The sequence below is a fragment of the Zeugodacus cucurbitae genome, chromosome 6 (assembly GCF_028554725.1).
Source record: "Zeugodacus cucurbitae isolate PBARC_wt_2022May chromosome 6, idZeuCucr1.2, whole genome shotgun sequence".
In the NCBI taxonomy this organism is placed as follows: Eukaryota; Metazoa; Arthropoda; class Insecta; order Diptera; family Tephritidae; genus Zeugodacus; species Zeugodacus cucurbitae.
In genome coordinates, this window is record NC_071671.1 from 66,049,723 (window position 1) to 66,068,411 (window position 18,689).

Sequence of the window (18,689 nt, forward strand, 5' to 3'; positions counted from 1 at the left end):
AAGTGAGACAGGAAGATAGTGAAATAAAGGGATAATAAAGGAAATTTTGCGGAACGTCTGCGATTGTATTAAATTGATGCGACTGACAGTGCAGCTGGTGCTGCCGAAAACAGCGACCAACGAAAGGAGCAACAGGAATCAATAATAAGTGGACAACAACAACTCACTGAAGACAGTGTGAAGTGGCAACAAACAAAACAGAGAAATCAAGCTGAAGGAGCACACAAAATAATTGGAATAGACATTGAGATTGAAGTGGGTCTCGCAGGCGACAGCTTGAAGTGGTGTAAGGATTTACAGGCGCAGACAGTCGAATCAGGCGACCGGAAGAAAACAAATTGCGCCGAGTGGAAGTGCTGTGGTGAACGCCGGAATGAAAAAGGTGCGTGTGGCGTGAGACAATAAAAACGAAAACAAAAAAAATACAAAGTAAATAAATAAATTAGTGGCGCCGTAGGACAACACAATCAAAATAATCAGTTCCACACAAAATGTGCTTAAAATTACTTGAAATTTGTTTTATGCTCTATACTTTAAGCTACCAGTGGCTATATTGGCCAGCACTTTGTTGTTGTGGCAGACAACGGCGTTGGCGGGGCGCATTGTGAAGCGCAGCTACTCCGATCAAAGCGTGCATGGCTATCAGACGGAGGTGAGTGCTCAATAAAAACACACGCACACATATATATATTGAATAAATATATTATATTGTATAAACTAATGCCAATGATTTTTGTATACAAATGTCTCCACACCCGCAGCGCACATGCTGGTGGAACGAGGTGTGTAAGGAGGAATTTCAGAATCTCTTCCGCTGCAAGTGTCCACAATTCTCATACTGCCGGTTAGTTCTAATGTTTACAATAAAGAACAACAACAACAAAAAATTACTATTATTTTTCTTACATAATTCACGCGCGTGTCTGCAGCTCACCAGGACGCTATTACAATGCGTATTGTTCAATGACCGACACCGGCTATATATGGACACAGCCCACATGGGATTGGGTACCTTGAATGCTAAAGCCAAAGCCGGTCGACTGCCTACATTAATAAGTGCTAAGCACACACACAGATAGACATCTAAATATGCACTTACAAAGAACTTACTTATACTTATGCCTATAGTTAGGATATATAATATTCAAAGGAAAAAACAATGAAAAGTCTTAAAAGGATATATATAGTCTTAATATAAATATATGTATATTACAACTATTCTAAGTAGAATGTTATAAGCAGAGACATACATACATACATACATACATACTAATGGTGCTTTAGAACCGACATTCAAACTAGAATATTTTACACAAACAACAATAACACAGAAACACACAATTGCAACGAATTAGAAATGTTCCGTTATTCATAACAATAATTTATATACGTTTACGGACTTATATGAAAGTGTTAGCACATATACTGTTATATGAGGTGTGTTCAAAAAATAACGGGAATTTTTAAATTTTTAATTGTTAAATTTTTTTAAACTTTTTTAGTTTTATACTTGTTATTGCCCCTGAACTACGATAAAATTATAAATTTTTTCAGCTGTATTTTATGAGCTTGGCCATACTCGTTTTTAAAAGCTCACACTTCGTTGTTTGCTCGTGAATGCTTGGCGAAAAAAAATGAGGTAATGAAGCCCCAGGCGCCATAATCACCAGACATGGTTTCGTGTGACCTTTTCCTATTACCAAAAATAAAGGGAACCTTAAAGGACCTCCGTTTTACAAGCATACAAGAAATCGCTGAAAGAGCCAAAGGCTATCCAAAAAATCGAGTTTGAGAAGTGCTGGCATAAGTGCATATTATCGAATGTGGACTATATTAAAGGCGACAATATTAATGTAGACGAATAATTCTTTTTCAAAAAACGACAATTCCCGTTATTTTTTTAACACACCTCGTATACCCTTGAAACCTTTGCTGAAGCTCTAACTGTTTCTATTGACTTTCATTATATGATTTCAGCTCTTTATTTGACTAACCATTTCGGAACCTAATACCCCAAGTAACGGTTTTAAAGGTCGATTTGTCTAAATTCAAGACCCAGCCAAAAATTCGATTGACTCTGTTTGACTCTCGAAAACAACGTGATTCTACTCATTTACCAGAAAATGGAATATTTTTGAGCTCCGTTAGATCGCGACCTTAGAATAATAAAATCGGTCATGAAAGAGATCTCAAAACCTTTAGTTCATGGAGCTCTAAAACGTAAGATAAATAGAAAAAAATAGTTTAGAGTTTGGTTAGAACTTGTTAAAACCCGATCTTTATTTTAAAATTTTCAAAATATAAAAAGGCGACAGCTAAGTTTAGATTTCGTACCCATTGTTTTTGTAAATCACATATAATTTCAGTTACACCTACTCAACCTAACCTAACATTGAACTACGCTCCAAGAATAACCTCGCAAAACCTGAAAAATTACATACAAATACAAACGACATATTTCAACACAAATACCTACCCACATATACATTCTCAAAAGCTTTTAGGAACCAACCAATGAACTATGCTTCCAAATTAGTGAACCTTATACATTATTAGAATAAAAATGCGTTATTTATACAATCCCAAGCATAAATATATATTTAAATATACAGCATATAACTGTACTTTGAAGACATGACAAGCGATTACCTTTTATAAACGAAAGTAACAACAACAACGCTAAAACGAAATCAATCATATCCACTAAAACGTTTTACCTTAAAGACTTATTGATGAACCCTAGCACAGACGACATATTCAAAATATATATATGAGTAAGCACAAGACAGTTATAGTTATGCAAAACGGTTACAAAATATTGTTGTTGTACATACAAGTACATATGCATGTATCTATATTCATAGCTAATTATATCTACGCGAATATATAATATACATACATACATATTATAAGATAAAGATATATACAACTGCTACGTTAAGTTACGATATTGTTGATGACGTTTTATTAAATGACATATTAATAAATCTGCCAATTTGAAAATACACACACACATATGTATGTGCAACTGATTATTTATTTAATTCCACTTCAAACTGGTTTTGATGGACTAATCATAATGGGAATGCATTATATTTAGATATTATTTATTGGTTGGATGCGATTGATAAGGTAACTGTGTTTAGAAATGGTGTGTGTTATTGTTGTCTTTTTATAGCTGAAATAAACATCCGCAAACACACACACACATCTGTAGAGATTCATTATAACCACTTTGGTATCCTCTGAAAATCCATTTGTATGTGTGTTGGTTTGTTTTTCTTGTGTATTCACTTCATCGACCTGCCTACGTCAGCAAAATATTGGAAAATCAATAGCGGTAAAAGCTGCTGATAACGCACAGTGGGTCCAGATGGCAATAATAAGTGAGTAATTTGATATTACGTTCGAGAGCTGACTCTTTGAAGGTTGTATATCAGGCGAAGCCGTTTTCTGATAGATTCAGTCGTAGTTTGGCACACAAATTAATAAAACAAGTAAGGAAAGGCTAAGTTCGGGTGTAACCGAACATTTTATACTCTCGCAATTTATTGAAGAAATTTTATTTACATAACACACAAATATACATATAAATTCGGCATTAAGAATAACGAAAATCCTCCTATATAGTGTAGGCTGAGGTAATTCCTGAACCGATTTCATTCAATTTCACCAGCAAGGTACACTATATCCAATACTATACGCTCACTTAATTTTGCTAAGATATACAATACATATATGCGTAATAAAGCCCAACGAATTTTTGAAAAACCTATAATTAGGTATATGTGAGCTAGGAGATGTTGTGACCCGATTTTAATAATTTTTGGAACAGAGACACACTACTTGGAAGAAAACAATTTCCTCTGAATTATATTAAATTATCTGAGAGATTTACCCATATTTTCGGTTAAAATTTAACCTTAGGCGCTGAGCTCAACATGTTCGATATCTGGGACCTTGAAAAGTTATAGTCCGTTTTCGACAATTTTTTCACAAGTGAAGCCACAGATCATATACAGTATTTGTGTAAAATTTTATGTCGCTATCATCATTGGTTCCTAATGTATATATTATAAAGTGAAGGATTCAGATGGAATTCAAAATTGAGTTATAAGGAAAGTAGTCGTAGTTGTGAACCGAATTCGCTCATTTTTTAACCGTGTTGTCAGGGTGCCAAGAAAATATTATATACCGAGTTTCATTCGAATCGGTCGAGTAGTTCCTGAGATATGGTTTTTGACCCAGAAGTGGGCGATGCCACGCCAATTTTTTCATTTTGTAAAAAAATCTGAGTGCAGCTTCCATCTGCCATTTCTTATGTGAAATTTAGTGTATCTGACGTTTTTCGTTAGTGAGTTAACCCACTTCTAGTAATTTTCAACCTAACTTTCGTATGGGAGGTGGGCGTGGTTATTATCCGATTTCTTTCATTTTTGGACTGTATAAGGAAATGGCTAAAAGAAACGACTGCAGAAAGTTTGGTTTATATAGCTTTATTGGTTTTCGAGTTATAGACAAAAAACCTATTTGGGGGCGGTGTCACGCCCACTTTTCAAAATCAATTACATCCAAATGTGCCCCTTCCTAATGTGATCCTGATACTCCAAATTTTATTTTCATAACTTCATTTATGGCTTAGTTATGACACTGTATAGGTTTTCGGTTTCCGCCATTTTGTGGGCGTGGCAGTGGACCGATTTTGCCCATTTTCGAAAGCAACCTCCTCAGGGTGCCAAGGAATATGATAGATGAATATGATAAATTCGATAGGCATAGCGATGTATCCATGAGTATCATTAATATACCAGTAAACTTTCAAAGAAGCTTTTTAAAGGCTTTCCTGAAACAAAAGCCATAAAACCCCCGAGCTTGAATATGCTACAATTTGGTCTTTATTTTTATTAGACGGGGTATAACTGTATAACTGAAACTTCATAATAAATTCGGTAGGCATAGAGAGGGACCCAATAGTATCTAGGGTTCAAATACCAGTAAATTTTTCAATAAGCTTTTCAAAGGCTTTCCTGAAACAAGAGCACTAAATCCTTTGAGCTTTAATATGCAACGATTTGGTATTTATTTCTATTGGACGAGATATAACTGAAGCTTCATGATATGGGATGTGTCTTAACTTTTACCAAGACACAAACATAAGAAGCTTTTTTGTCATTGGCAGCCGAGACCTATAATATATGTAACCGAGGGGCGCCCCATATTTTGATTATTACTGAAATTTCCATAAGAGGGTCCCAAATCTAAATTTAAGGTTTAGAAAATTTCGAGTATTCTAATACAGAACTCAACTCCAGATACTTTGAGAAAGACGCTACAGAATTCCGAATGTGTCAGCTTACGAAAAACCCCAGTTTGAAACCTCCTTTTCCAGATTAAGTTAAAGAAATCGTCTCTATTTCGACCCAAAAACATTTCCAGCAAACTTTCAGTCCAAAAATTGTCCAATCAAGCGCCACTGTAACCGAACTTTGAGGCGCTTGCGCACTACGGCTGCCTAGGCCTACTATACCTTAATCTACGACAACATTAATACACAAAGTAGTAGCTATACTAATCAGAAAAACAGAAACAAGAGGCAAACAGTCGCACGACATTCAGTGTGTGAAGTCACGAATTTACTGCAACGCAGATTTACAAGTCAACGACTATGGTCGGTTAGGGACAAAACTTTTTGCACAAAACTCATTTAACCAGCTGTAAGTGTGAATTGACAACACGCTTCAAGCGAAATAGAAGTAGAAAATAACTATAATTATACTGATATATATATGTATATATAAATGTATTTGAGCATATGGAGTCAGAGTAAATACACTTGAAACGTTCAGAAATTAAACGCATTCACTTCACAGCAACAGGATGAGCAACAACAAGCAGATATCGTTGGTGGAAAAGTTGTGCGGTTTGGCTTTCATTTTGGCCGCTGTGGCGTTCGATCGGAGCGCGTGCAGCCACTTGCCAACGCATCGCATCGATTATCCCGAGGATGCGTTGACGCTGAACGAACGCTTCTTCAATGACGTGCGAGCGCTGATCAAGCGGCGACTCAAGGAAAATGCGGCGGTAAGCGCACTGTGCCATCAAATAACTGTTTATTTTTTCAATTCCTAATACTCCGCGTCACAGCTGCAGGAATTGCATATGGACAATGAAAATGTCGTTGGAATAAACGGGGCCGTCGGCGGTGGCGGTGGAGTTGGCAGCCGCAGTGATAGCAACGAGTTGTTAGCTAATTACGAGCGCAGCAGCGCTGGCGGGGGCGTTGACGGAGACGGCGGTAGGAATGTTGTAACGCCACCGCCGACAGTGCCAACACCCGTGTTGGTGGAGAACTGGCCCACCGAGAGTCACTCTTTCGGTCAAGTCGCTGCTGTGTCCATAGATCCACATGGCAATCCGGTCATCTTTCATCGCGCCGACAGATATTGGGATGCTAAGTAGGTCAACAGCTGTTACAATATTTAACTGTTTGCATGTGTTTGTGTGTGTTGTGGTTTCTAAAACACATTTCCGCTTTGTTGTTGTAGCACATTTAACGACAGCAACATATTCTATTTGATCGAGTATGGTCCCATTAAGGAGAAGACCATTTATATATTGGATCCCAAAACTGGTGCCATAAAGTCTGGTTGGGGTGAGGATATGTTCTACATGCCTCATGGTTTGACCATCGATGTGCATGGGAACTATTGGATTACGGACGTGGCAATGCATCAGGCATTTAAGGTGAGTGGTCCGTGGAGAACGTAAAACAATAAAATAAAATAAAATAAAAATAAAATAAATAAAAATAAAAAAATAAAATAAAATAAAAAGAAATAAAAAAAATAGAAAAAATAATAAATAAAAGAAAATAATAAAAAAAATAAATAGAAGAAAAGAAAAAAAATGAAAAATAATATAAATAATAAATAAAAATAAAAAAAAAAATAAAAATGGAAATGAAAAAATAAAATGAAGTATGAGAATTAAATAAAAAATAAAAAATAATATAAATAGTAAATAAAAATAAATAAAAAATAATATAAAAATAAAAACCAATAAAAAGAAAAAAAATGTTTTAAAAAATTAAAAAAAAAATGCTTAACAAAAAATATTAAAAAAAAAATTTATAAAACAAAAAATTAAAAAAAAAATATTTAAAAAAAATATTTAAAAAAATATTAAAAAAAAAAAAATATTTAAAAAAATATTAAAAAAAAAAATATTTAAAAAAATATTAAATTTTTTTTTTTTCATTATTAAAAATATTATGAAAATATATATGAGAGAGACTTTAGTCAACAATATTTCTAATTAAAAGAAAGCACGTACCATATGTCGTTTTTTTATAAAACGTTGCCTACATTTAGGGCGTTGTTTAATAATCCAGACGATCGAGAGAGAACAAAAAACTAATTAGAAGCAAATAAACTAATTTTACGAGCAAAAGTGATTAAAAAAATTAATTTGTATTTTCCTCTACCAGTTCAAACCATTTGAAAGCCAACCGCTGCTGACTGTAGGAAAACGTTTTAAGCCCGGTTCCTCCATTAACCATCTCTGCAAGCCCACTTCCATTGCTGTGGCAACAACAGGTGAAGTAAGTATTTTATAGGGAAATTTTTCAAAAATATATAAAATAACTGTTATATTACATTCGGAGTGGAAAACAGACATTTTCAAACTCGAAAACAATTTAAAAAAAATTCACTCATACGCAATGTCTAACCTGACGGTCACAGGAATCAAAAATCTATTCAATTCAATACAGTAATTGTCCACAGCATATTTTGAAACCTTGTGATTATACAAAAACAACAACAAATCATAATTTTTTTTGTAAATTCTTACAGTTCTTCATCGCCGATGGTTACTGCAACAGTCGCATATTGAAATTCAACGCTGCTGGACGCATTCTACGCACCATACCACAACCACCAGGTGAGCAAGCAAGCAAAATTATTGACTTTAAATGCGCTCCCACGACAGTCAATTCAACTTAACCGGTACATACCCGAATTATTATTCGACCAAGAACTGTCAAATCAACAGCTTTTCTCTGAATTATTTGAGCAATGTTTTCTGCTGCTACAGCAACAACAACAATGGATTTAAATCAATTTTATGACACTTAAATTTTTTATTTTCTTTCTTTTAGAATTTCTCTCACTACAAGTGCCGCATGGCATCACTCTGCTGGAACATCTGGATCTCTTATGTATTGCCGATCGTGAAAATATGCGCGTTGTGTGTCCAAAGTGAGTTGTTGCGTACAATAAACATTGTTAAAGTAAATAAAAAATTACTCATTCTTATACAGAGCCGGTTTGAAGTCGTCGCAAGGTGAGGGTCAACCCGCCGCCACCATACAAGAGCCCGATTTGGGACGTGTGTTTGATGTGGCCGCTTATGGTGATATTGTTTACGCCGTAAATGGACCGACATCCATGTTGCCCGTGCGCGGTTTCACCATCGATCCACGCTCCGAGACGATCATCGGTCATTGGGGCGAATTCAAGAACCCACATTCAATTGCGGTGTGTGTCAATGGATCGGCGCTGTATGTGACCGAGATCGGTACAAATCATCAGACCAACAAAGTATGGAAGTATGTGTTGGTTTAAGTGCAGTGAGGGGGGAAGGTGTTGGCAAAGTGGAGTTGGCATGAAGGTGTTGGAAAGTGAAGCTGAAGTGCAGGTGTGTGAAAGTTTGTGGAAGTAAGAGGAGAAGAGGAAACAAGATTTTTTTTTTAAGATTTAAACACAGCAACAATAATCCAGTGTACACGCAATTATATATAACACAAACAAATAGCAAATACTTGCAATGAATTAATTAAATGTGGTAATTAAATAACGGTAAATTGTAATTTTTTTGATTTGCACAAGTCAATGTAACCTAAAGTGAAAACATTTTTACCTCGAAAGTAACACACAAACACACTCATACAAATACAATTATGCATATTACATATTGTTGCAATACAAAAGCAAAAACAACAAGAACAACTCAAGTCATATCTCCTAGTAGAAGAACAAATATATAATAATAATAACAACAAAACATACACTTTGATAGCAATTTCGTGAAAAACTTCCATTAAATATATATTTGAAAGCAACCGTTAAATAAGTAACTGCACTTATTACATACTTGCATATATGTGTGTGTATATATGTAAACCATAACCGAAAGGGTTTTCACTATAACCTAAAAAAAAACTAACAAGTTCTTCAATATCGTAACATAAATACAAAATACAAAATAAACTAAATACTAAAGTTATTTATATAGAAAAAAAGCACAATACCGTTAGTTGAGAAAAAATAAACGCACTTAAAACAACAAAATGGAATGTATAGTAAGCGAAATGTATGAAATATAAATAGGCATGTATGGCAATGGAGATGTAATTATTTTTAGTTACTAAAACTAAACCAAACAATTATTCAAACGCACTCTTATCGCTGTAATCAACTATATGACAGCTAGCGTAAATTGCCTGTGGTCTCTGCTCCGTCGTGGCAAGCAAATTGTGCACTAAACCTACCTAAACAAAAGAGTCTACACACTTCGTCTGCGTTTCGGTGGCTTTGGAATTCATTTCTTCTTTTAATTTGTAAGCATTAAATATTTTGAATTAAAAAAAAAATATTTTGAATTAAAAAAAAATATTTTGAATTAAAAAAAAAATATTTTGAATTAAAAAAAAATATTTTGAATTAAAAAAAAAATTTTAATTTAAAAAAATATGTTGAATAAAAAAAATTTGTAAATTTATTTGTGAATCCTGTAAACCCTGTACCTAAAGTTAATGTAACCTTTAAATAACTTATATCAACAGAAACAAAACTATAATAAATATAAAATTGTCGTCTACCCCATAGAGCTGTGGTGAGTTTATTTATGCGAGGAAAGTAATTCAAGAGAACAAGTTTTAAAACTAAAGAGAGTTCACAAAAAATTACTAAGAATTTTAAAACATATGAAAACATTACACTCATTGGCGTAAAGAAAACCCTCGTTCACCCAATTCACCACACCATATTGAACAGATCCCTTTAAAAAAAATATATATATGAACTATATTTAACTGTAGCAGGCTTCAATATGCTTATACATATAGCTACTAAAATTTTATAAGCCTACACTAAACACCCCAACAAATGATTTATCAGCAGTAATAACAAAAAAAGTGACAACTAACAAATATAATCCATGCGCAAACACAATCCGCTTCAATTGTTAACTTTAAGCCACTTCTGCACGAACGCCAGCACTTCGTTTAATTGCGCCAGCCACGCGTCCAGCTGCTCTTGCGTATCGGCGGCGAAGAAGACCGACGCAGTGTCGACCGCTTCACCAGCTTTTTGAAGCGCACACTGCAAGCAGAAAGCGCGTGCGCGTGCACAAAGCTCACGGGATGCCGGCTGCAGTGGCATGGACTGCGCATTTGAGCGCAGATCCAGCGTCAGAAGCAGTTTGTCGTCCATTTGATTCTCATCCGACCAAACGTGTAAGTGCAGACCGTCTAGGCTGCACCAGCGACGATTCCAATTGTGTAGCGTATGTGGATCTTGCACGTTTAAGAAGCCGCTGTAGCTGTGTTTTGGGAAACGTATCTCGGCACGACCGCTTAATTGGATTTCCGTGCAAAGATTTGTCGACTTTGTGCGCGCTGTCAGCGGTAGCAGGCAATTTTGTGTGCTGGCGCGCAGACAGAGTTTATTTGCATTCTTCGTTTCACATTCCACATATTCGTAAGGCACAAAATTGCGTGCGTTCAAAGAGAAGCTGGCGTGTAGACGAAAGCGTGAGACGATTTCATCCGCGGACGAAGAGGAAGATCCGGTGCCGGGTGGGCGTGCGGTCGGGAGTTTCTAAAAACAAAAAAGGAATAAAGTTCAATACAAAATAATCTATTAGAGAAATGGTTGAACTCACCACTACAGGGCGCTTCGGTTCCAGCGACAGCGTCGAGACTTTGCGCAAGCGTAGCATGAAGACGTCGCAACGCACCACGGCATCCTCCTCCAACAAGCCGCTAGTGAATTCAATGCCACATTCACTAAATACGGCTTCTCCATTGTGACACTCCGCCGATTGTGTGGATTTAATGACGCCGCCACACTCAAAGGTAACTATGTAGAAATAATTGAAGAAGAAATCCTGATTGACATCCACTTTGACGGGCAAATGCATGCCGTCTATGTAGAAACGCTGTGTGTGCTGTTCTGCCGCGCGTGTTGCCGCTGCTGTTGTGGTCGCCGCCAGCGTCCGCTGTGGCCACACATCGCGCCGCAGACGCGAGAAAAGTAGTAAACGTTCAGCCTCAACCATTTCGGGTGAAATCTCCACATCCGGCAGTTGTCGGCATATAGTCACCGCTTGCGCTAGTTGCTCTACCACTGGCGCTTGCTCATTCAAGGTGAACAGTGTATCGAGATCGTATGTGGAGGACGCGCTATGCAGCTGTGGATCGGTTTGGTTGTGCGTGTTTAAGGTTTTCGACAAAACAATATTCGGCGTGGGAAAGCTAAAGGAGCTGGACAAGCGACGTGTCTCATTCTTAACGAATTTCGTGCTACGTTTGAATGATTTTCGTAAAGCGTTTTTTAAACGTTGATATTTTGCAAAGTTATTGCTATTCGCAGGCGTTTCAATACAGCTCTGAGCGTTCATTGGTAAATCACCATAAGCGCTGGTATTTGGCGTAGAATGTTTTCGCAGTACTCCCTCAACACTTTCTTGATCATCCTCCGGTATTTGTTGGATTTCATTAAGACTAGAGGTGTGTGTTATTCTTGCTGGCGAGTCTAATTGTACTTTTCTTGGTGTAGCAGGGCAGCTACTGCTCTGCTGAAGGCAACTTGAAGGCGATGTAAAGGCAATATCGGTGGATGGGTTGTTACTGGATGAGCGCTGTGTGCTTAATTGTGACTGAAATTCGCAGAATGGAAATTAATATAACTTATTTAATGACGATGAAGGTTAGTGAAGAGTTGAAGTCCAAATATATGAAATATATAAAAATGTAATGAAAATAAGATCTCTAGGGGCATGAAAGCTGTTAGAAAAATCTTACTTGTAATGCGCCAATTAACCAAATTAAATAAAAATTTCATGATATATGTTTGTTTTTGGTTCCATTTTTAGTATCATATAGAAACATATGTCGGTAATAGAGTATTTGTTTAACAATTATTGTTAGACGCATATTGCGTACATGGAAAAAAGTTAGTAACAAAGATATGATATTTACAGGTATTTGAAAAAATAATACAATTTAGCCTAATTTTTAAGCGTGTCTAAAGTGTAAGCGCTTTAAGCCTAATAAGAATCAACGAAAATTTCTACCTTAGTCGTAAATTTGGGTGCAAATTGCTTTTTCGGTGAGTTTTGTGCACACGAAGTCATCGACTCGCTAGCCAAGCTTAAACCTAATTGACTAGCAGCTGCCTGAGAAATATTATCAAAATCCGCATCATTTGGCGTGTCATAGGAGATGGAATCATTTGGAGTTGGCGTTGAGGTTGAGAAATGCCGATAAGTATTTATTTGGTTCATGGATTCGGAACGCAATGAACTGCCAGATTTGTTTAGAAGATTCTAAAAAAGTAACAATGAAAAGAAAAAAATATAAAAAAATAAAATTATAGATAAAATTATAAATCCTTGAAATAAATAGTTACTGAATTTTTTATTCTAAACTATACTATACTCACATTCATCAACTTCTCAGCGGGCTCTCCATTGCCATGTTCCGCTACAAGTTCGCTTCGGCAAAGATTGTCTAAAAAGATTTCACTACGATGCAGTGAGAGATCCGATTTGCTTAGGTTCCGATCTCGTTTCGGTGGTGAATGATGCTCCTGCATGCGCACATTATTGAGCGACTGACAATGCGATAGTGTCATCGAGGTGTCTGAGGAAGTCTGATGTGGTTGTGGCGGCGACATGTACGATGTGTCGCTAGTTGATAGTTCCTGTAGCGTTGGCAATTGATTGGCATATGAAGTTGTGTTTAAATTGCGCAGTGAATCATGTAGTAGTTTTCCCAAAGCAATAGGTGCTGTTGGCGGTAACTGAGATTTGTGCTTTTTATTAGCCTTATTAACTTTGGCATATAGCACTTCCACATCCGGCTTAATTGGCAATTCCTTGGCACTAGTTGTATTGTCATATTGTGGTGTGCCTGTTATATGTATGCTGTCTTCTTCAATTTCTGAATAGATGGGTTCCTGCTGGTAAATGTTGCTTTTTACTGAACAACGTCTTGCTGCTGAATGCGCTTCCGGTCGACGTCGGTGCCCATCAGTGCAGTCAAAGCCAACTGCGCGTTGTTCTCTCCGTTCTATTTCCTAATGTTTAAATAATGCATGTGTAATAAAAAATAATAATATTATTATTATACAAACATTTGTTCGAATATATTTACAAGTACAACAATTGTAAATTATTAAATACTTTTCCGCTTTTGCATTCAAAACTTAAATAGAAATGCATAACAACCCTGCTTTTGTTCATACGAATATGAGCAGAAAGAAAAATAAACAAACTATTTTGTTTTTTGTTCTCTATCCATCACAAACAGCTGACTAAACTTTATGCTCAACGAACATAATACACAGCCGTAGAAAGAAAATTTTATCCAACTGGTAAAATAAGCTCCATAACTTCACTCAACGCTCGAACGCGCCGAAATCCATGTTGCTTGGATTCGGATAGCATTTGTGGGATATGTCCAAAATTCTTATTAGTACTTTAAATTCAAATCAACTATTTAATGCTATAAAACCGTTTGGTAACATCTTTGAACAAGTTTGGCATTTCCAGGCACAATCGATCAGCAGGTGGACATTCGCAAACAAAATGGGACGCCGGTGGGAGCGAGTGAAGAGTGAAGCGGAAACGAGTATTGGAAACAGTAAAACTTTTACATTGTTGTCATACAACATTCTTGCACAAGATTTATTAGCAGAACATTTGCACCTTTACATTGGCATTGAGCCATCAATGTTGCGTTGGGATCACAGACTTTTTCGTTTAAGGGAAGAGATTCAGTATGTAAAACCTGATATACTCTGCTTACAAGAAATGCAGTTTAATCATTTAAAAAATTTGGTCAAACACATCAGCTTTAAACGAGAACTGGAATATGTATTCAAGAAGAAAACGGGACACAGAACCGACGGTTGTGCAATTATATATGATAAAAGTAAATTTAGACTACTGTCAGAGCGTCCTGTTGAGTATTATACACATGGTGATGCAGTCTTAAATCGCGACAATATTGCATTACTAGCCAAATTTGCGATAAGAAAGGAACCACAAAAGAAATTCATTATTGCCACAACGCACTTACTTTACAATCCCAGACGGCAAGATGTACGCATCGCACAAGTGGAAAAACTATTGGGGGCCATACAGCAGTACTCTGCGGAAAATGAGGGCAAAAATAGCGCATTTCTACCAGTAATATTAACAGGCGATTTTAATTTCGAACCCAAAACCAGACCATATCAATTGTTATGTGAACCATGTAAAGCCAAACCAATATCTCAAAATTTTGTTAAATCTCCAAATTTGGTAGCAGCAGATAGCCAGCAACAAACCAGCAGAGAATATTATTTAAAAGCACCAGATGAAGATGGAAATGAACTGCAAATGATGCCACTGGATTTTGGCATACAAACTGCATCAACGTTTCAAGATCAATGGATCACAGTTGACTATGTGCTGCATTCTGTTGATAAGAATCGGAAAAAGATGCAAATACAATCTGTCTATGCGCTCCCAAAAATAAATGACTGTGTACGTACGGGCAGTATACCCAATAAGTATCTAGGTTCGGACCACTACTCTTTAGGTATAAAATTCTCAGTACTTTAGCATTGGACTTTACATTGTTTCAAAATAAATAAATTACCATGTAAAATATGGAAACTAAACTAATATGGGTTTTAAATGAAAGTAACTTTTATCGGTGGACAACAGGAAACTAAATGCAGAAAAAAATATATGTATTAAATGACATGGAAACATCCAAACTCACCTCGAAAGTGCGCACCGCATGCTCATCACTAGCCTCCAACTTCGCACGTATATTCCCGAGTATATAACCCAACTTGGAAAGCGTCACGTCCTGATCCAAATCGCCATGATACGAACGATAAGTTTTCGTCTTCATAGACGTACTAAGGTTGCCGCCTTCACAGGAAGTACAGCTCACTTCGGCACAACCACCAAGTGGAAAATTCAATTTACGCTGTGTAGTCGCACGTGGAGCCTTTTTGGGTGGCGCTCGAACTGTGCGCGAGAAATCAAAACTTTGTGGTTCCGTATCATTGGTATTCTGCGAACAGGTAGGCGTTGTAGTTTGCGTTGACGTTTGAACTGCAGAATGATAGCTGCCTGGTGGTGATTGTGGGGTAATGCTGGGTTCGTATGGCTGCAGTTCATCTTGCGATGTTTGTATGCCAATACTGTGAGATGAATACTTCCTACGGGGTTGTAAATTATCACGTTTGGGCGTAACCAAACGGAGAATTTTCTTCTTCGAACTGTTCAAAAGACCGCGTGATGATGATTTCAAGTTACTTTTTAAAGTACGATCACCACTTTTCGATTGTTTATTACACCATGGTGAGAGGTTACGCCATTGTTCACTCCAAATGAACTTTTGTGATTCGCGTGCGCGCTTTGGCGTAGAAATGTGTGGCGATTTGACAGGAGTGTCTTTAATGGCAATATTCGCAGCCAAATTTGAGCATACACCATCGACAGTGTCGAGATCGACTTTTGGCGGCACTTGCCAACCAATCGTTTGTTGTGGTTCAGCTTGCACAGCTTGTGATTTGAATTGTCGCTTCTTAACGCTCGTGTCACAATTGAGCATTTCAGTGATCTTCGGTTCTTTCCAACCGAAGCTGAGCTCTTTTACAGGCTTTTCTGCTATGCGCCGTATATTTTTCTCGTAATTACTATATTTCTTAGTGGAATCCATAGCGGATCGCTCGAGATCGCTAAGAGAGGGGCATGAAGGTAATATAGGCTGTTGTCGCGATTTTACTTCGGTCAAGCCTAAATGAGAGTACAGCAAAAAAATGCATAGATTAGTCAATGGAATACAAAGACTTTTATTCATTGGCATTGTCAAACAGCATAACTACTAGTTAACCTGATTCGAGGTTGCAATTTATGAAAAGTAGGTTATCTAGATTCTAGTAAATACAAATTAAAGCAGCGCGACAGTACAACACAGCTTAGATGTTAGTGACGAAGAACGCAAGAAAAAAGTATAGAACGTCAATCACAATTTTGAAAATAAGTTGTTTGTGCTAAATAATTTTTCCAATCAATAAAACTACAGACATGACATTCTGAAAATAAGATCAAAGCACTTTATTCTATGAAGCTGTTAATGACCTTACAATCCCACAAATGTAACTAAAATTAACTACGTAACTAATACCAAAAACCGCTATTGCACTACTTATTTGAAAATTTGTTTACGAGTTTAATAGAACTTACTCGTTGGGCAAGATTTACGATGCTCGCGTCTCCTATCTGAAGGGTACAACACCTTTTCCATTTCCACCTGCGATGCCTTATCTACTTTTCCACACCTCTTTTCAACATTTTTCTCAGCATCTCTTACCATAGCACCCTTTCTGATCAAAAAGTCATCGAGTATACGCTCAGCTTCACGTAACGAAGGCGAAGTGGAGGATAAAGAAGACACAGTGGATTTTTCCTCTAAGCATAAATAAGTTCTTGGCGGCTTTGGTGGTGCTTGTAACGAACGACGTGGCCTATAATGCACTGATGATAGACTCAAACGCTTCTGCAACAAACGTCCACCTCCTTTGTGCCGCCGTCGACTGCTATCAGTCGTTTTTGAACTGCTTGTAAGTGGTGTTGAATATACGAATGCATCGGAGATTGAATCAAATTCACTTATTTTATCTAGAACTGGACCAGTAAACGTTTCTCTTTTCGTTTTAACTGGTTTATTTGGTGCAGTCCAACCATCTGATGGTGGTGCGGTAGGCTCACACATATTTCGTGTCATGTGTGAGCGTGTAACTTTCTCTGGCGATGATTTGATTTTTGGTGGAGTTTTTAAACTCTGACTTTGTTGTCGACTAGCTTGCAGTTTGTGTTTGTTAACGCGAACTTCAGATATTACACAGTTGTTATGCAACTCTTGGATGATATGTATTAATGGTGCATCTGGCGCACTGGTTTCTAAACGATTGATTGCAGTAAGTTCATTTGCATTAGAAGTAGCTTCTGCAGTAAAGTTTCGTTTTGTTTTCTCTTGCTGCTGTTTTTGTGGTAAGGCTTTTGCTTCTTTATCAGCTGGAATTTTGAAGCTAACTGGTCCATTATTTTTGTGGTCAACTGGATTAGCGTACGACCGTGGTATTAAGGTACCGGACTATATACAAAAAGAAAATACGTTAATTACAATACAAAATTAACGTAGATATGTGTATACACACCTCATGACAATCCGAACGTCTGTGCCGTCTTACTTGCCGCACGTGTCCGGCACGTGTGCCTGCTGTTGCAGCATTGCACACTCCGCCCCCTTCTCCGCTATCACTGGTAAAACAATAACAAAAACCATCACGACAGGGCTTACACTTGCGCTCATATTCTTTATTTGAACGGTTCTGGCTTATTAAATCGGCATCGGCTGGATCAGGGAAAGTTTTCGCTTCAACTTTTTCTGGTACAATTCCACTCGCTAATTCGTCGACTTGAGTTACTTCACGGCTTTGCGTGGACAAACGCCGTATACGCCGAGCACGAAACTCATTTATACATTCCTGTAGGCTGAAAGATGAGCAGGAATTAGCATCATCTTCCTCCTCTTCTTCAATGTCCTCAGAATTGGATGTAGCCCCAAAAGAGTAATCTAAGTATTGAAACCACATCACATAAATGAGTACCCATTAATATATAGCTAAGAAAGAAATTTTTAGCTCACCATCCAAATTCAATTCTACACCGTCTTCAGAATCGTGAAGCACATTCAGCAACCCAGTCTCATCATTACTTTGTTGATGTTGCACATTTACAATAGCTTCGCTAGATTTTTTATTTGATTTCTTAATTTTCGGATTGGTCATACTTAAATCCGAATAGCATTTGTGCTACCGCTCACTGCAAGATGCACAAGCAGAATTGCACTCACTAGCCTTCAACAAGTCAAATAACACAATTGCCGCTTGTAGACACAAGCTAGCTGGTCAAAATCAGCTTATCTTTCGTGTGCAATATGAGCTTGATATTCTACACGTTGCACTTGCAATAAACGAGTTTTACTAGCCTATTCAAATAAAATTCAAATGCAAGTCAATTAACGTTACTTGGCGTTATCACCAAAATTTTCTTTTGATTATGCTTTTTGAACTCATTCGTATTTCACTACTACAGGGTTGCATTAGCAAGGCATATGAGGAAACAATTTAAAATTTAATGCTTAATATTACATTGATTTATCATATTATTACAGAAATATGACTATTTAAACACATCAAGTTCCAATTTGATTCTTAAATTCAGAATAAGTTTGTATATTTTATTTCTGGATGACTAATGCGTTTCTATTTTGAGTAATATATACTTTTTCAGCTTTTTATGTCACCATTCGTTTATATCAAATATGCAAACGCATC

The 18,689-nt window shown here is 36.9% G+C and overlaps 4 protein-coding genes across 5 annotated transcripts; 3 read left to right on the plus strand and 1 right to left on the minus strand.

Annotated features, from left to right (window-relative positions):
- Positions 1–244: 244 nt before the first annotated feature.
- On the plus strand, positions 245–3,018 carry LOC105211672 (uncharacterized). Its single transcript, XM_011183234.3, has 4 exons — positions 245–382; positions 539–652; positions 762–844; positions 930–3,018. The coding sequence occupies exons 1-4, from the start codon at positions 374–376 to the stop codon at positions 1,015–1,017; spliced, it is 294 nt and encodes a 97-aa protein (XP_011181536.1). The 5' UTR covers positions 245–373; the 3' UTR covers positions 1,018–3,018.
- Positions 3,019–5,548: 2,530 nt separating this feature from the next.
- On the plus strand, positions 5,549–8,821 carry Pal2_1 (peptidyl-alpha-hydroxyglycine alpha-amidating lyase 2). Its single transcript, XM_011183243.3, has 8 exons — positions 5,549–5,714; positions 5,871–6,081; positions 6,145–6,455; positions 6,546–6,744; positions 7,487–7,600; positions 7,854–7,941; positions 8,159–8,258; positions 8,321–8,821. The coding sequence occupies exons 2-8, from the start codon at positions 5,878–5,880 to the stop codon at positions 8,622–8,624; spliced, it is 1,320 nt and encodes a 439-aa protein (XP_011181545.2). The 5' UTR covers positions 5,549–5,714; positions 5,871–5,877; the 3' UTR covers positions 8,625–8,821.
- Positions 8,822–9,223: 402 nt separating this feature from the next.
- LOC105211678 (uncharacterized) lies at positions 9,224–18,687 on the minus strand. Its single transcript, XM_029039840.2, has 8 exons — positions 17,999–18,687; positions 17,508–17,926; positions 16,534–17,443; positions 15,056–16,083; positions 12,726–13,361; positions 12,358–12,609; positions 10,945–11,940; positions 9,224–10,880 (listed from the first exon to the last, which is right to left on the minus strand). Exons 1-8 carry the CDS (start codon positions 18,138–18,140, stop codon positions 10,239–10,241), a joined length of 5,025 nt encoding a protein of 1,674 aa, XP_028895673.2. The 5' UTR covers positions 18,141–18,687; the 3' UTR covers positions 9,224–10,238.
- On the plus strand, positions 13,546–14,951 carry LOC105211677 (protein angel). 2 transcript variants are annotated; one of them, XM_011183244.3, is made up of 2 exons: positions 13,546–13,658; positions 13,837–14,951. In XM_011183244.3, exon 2 carries the CDS (start codon positions 13,873–13,875, stop codon positions 14,890–14,892), a length of 1,020 nt encoding a protein of 339 aa, XP_011181546.1. In that variant the 5' UTR covers positions 13,546–13,658; positions 13,837–13,872; the 3' UTR covers positions 14,893–14,951. The 2 variants fall into 2 exon arrangements, with proteins under 2 accessions (XP_011181546.1, XP_028895675.2); XM_029039842.2 differs by having other exon boundaries at positions 13,588–14,951.
- Positions 18,688–18,689: the final 2 nt, after the last annotated feature.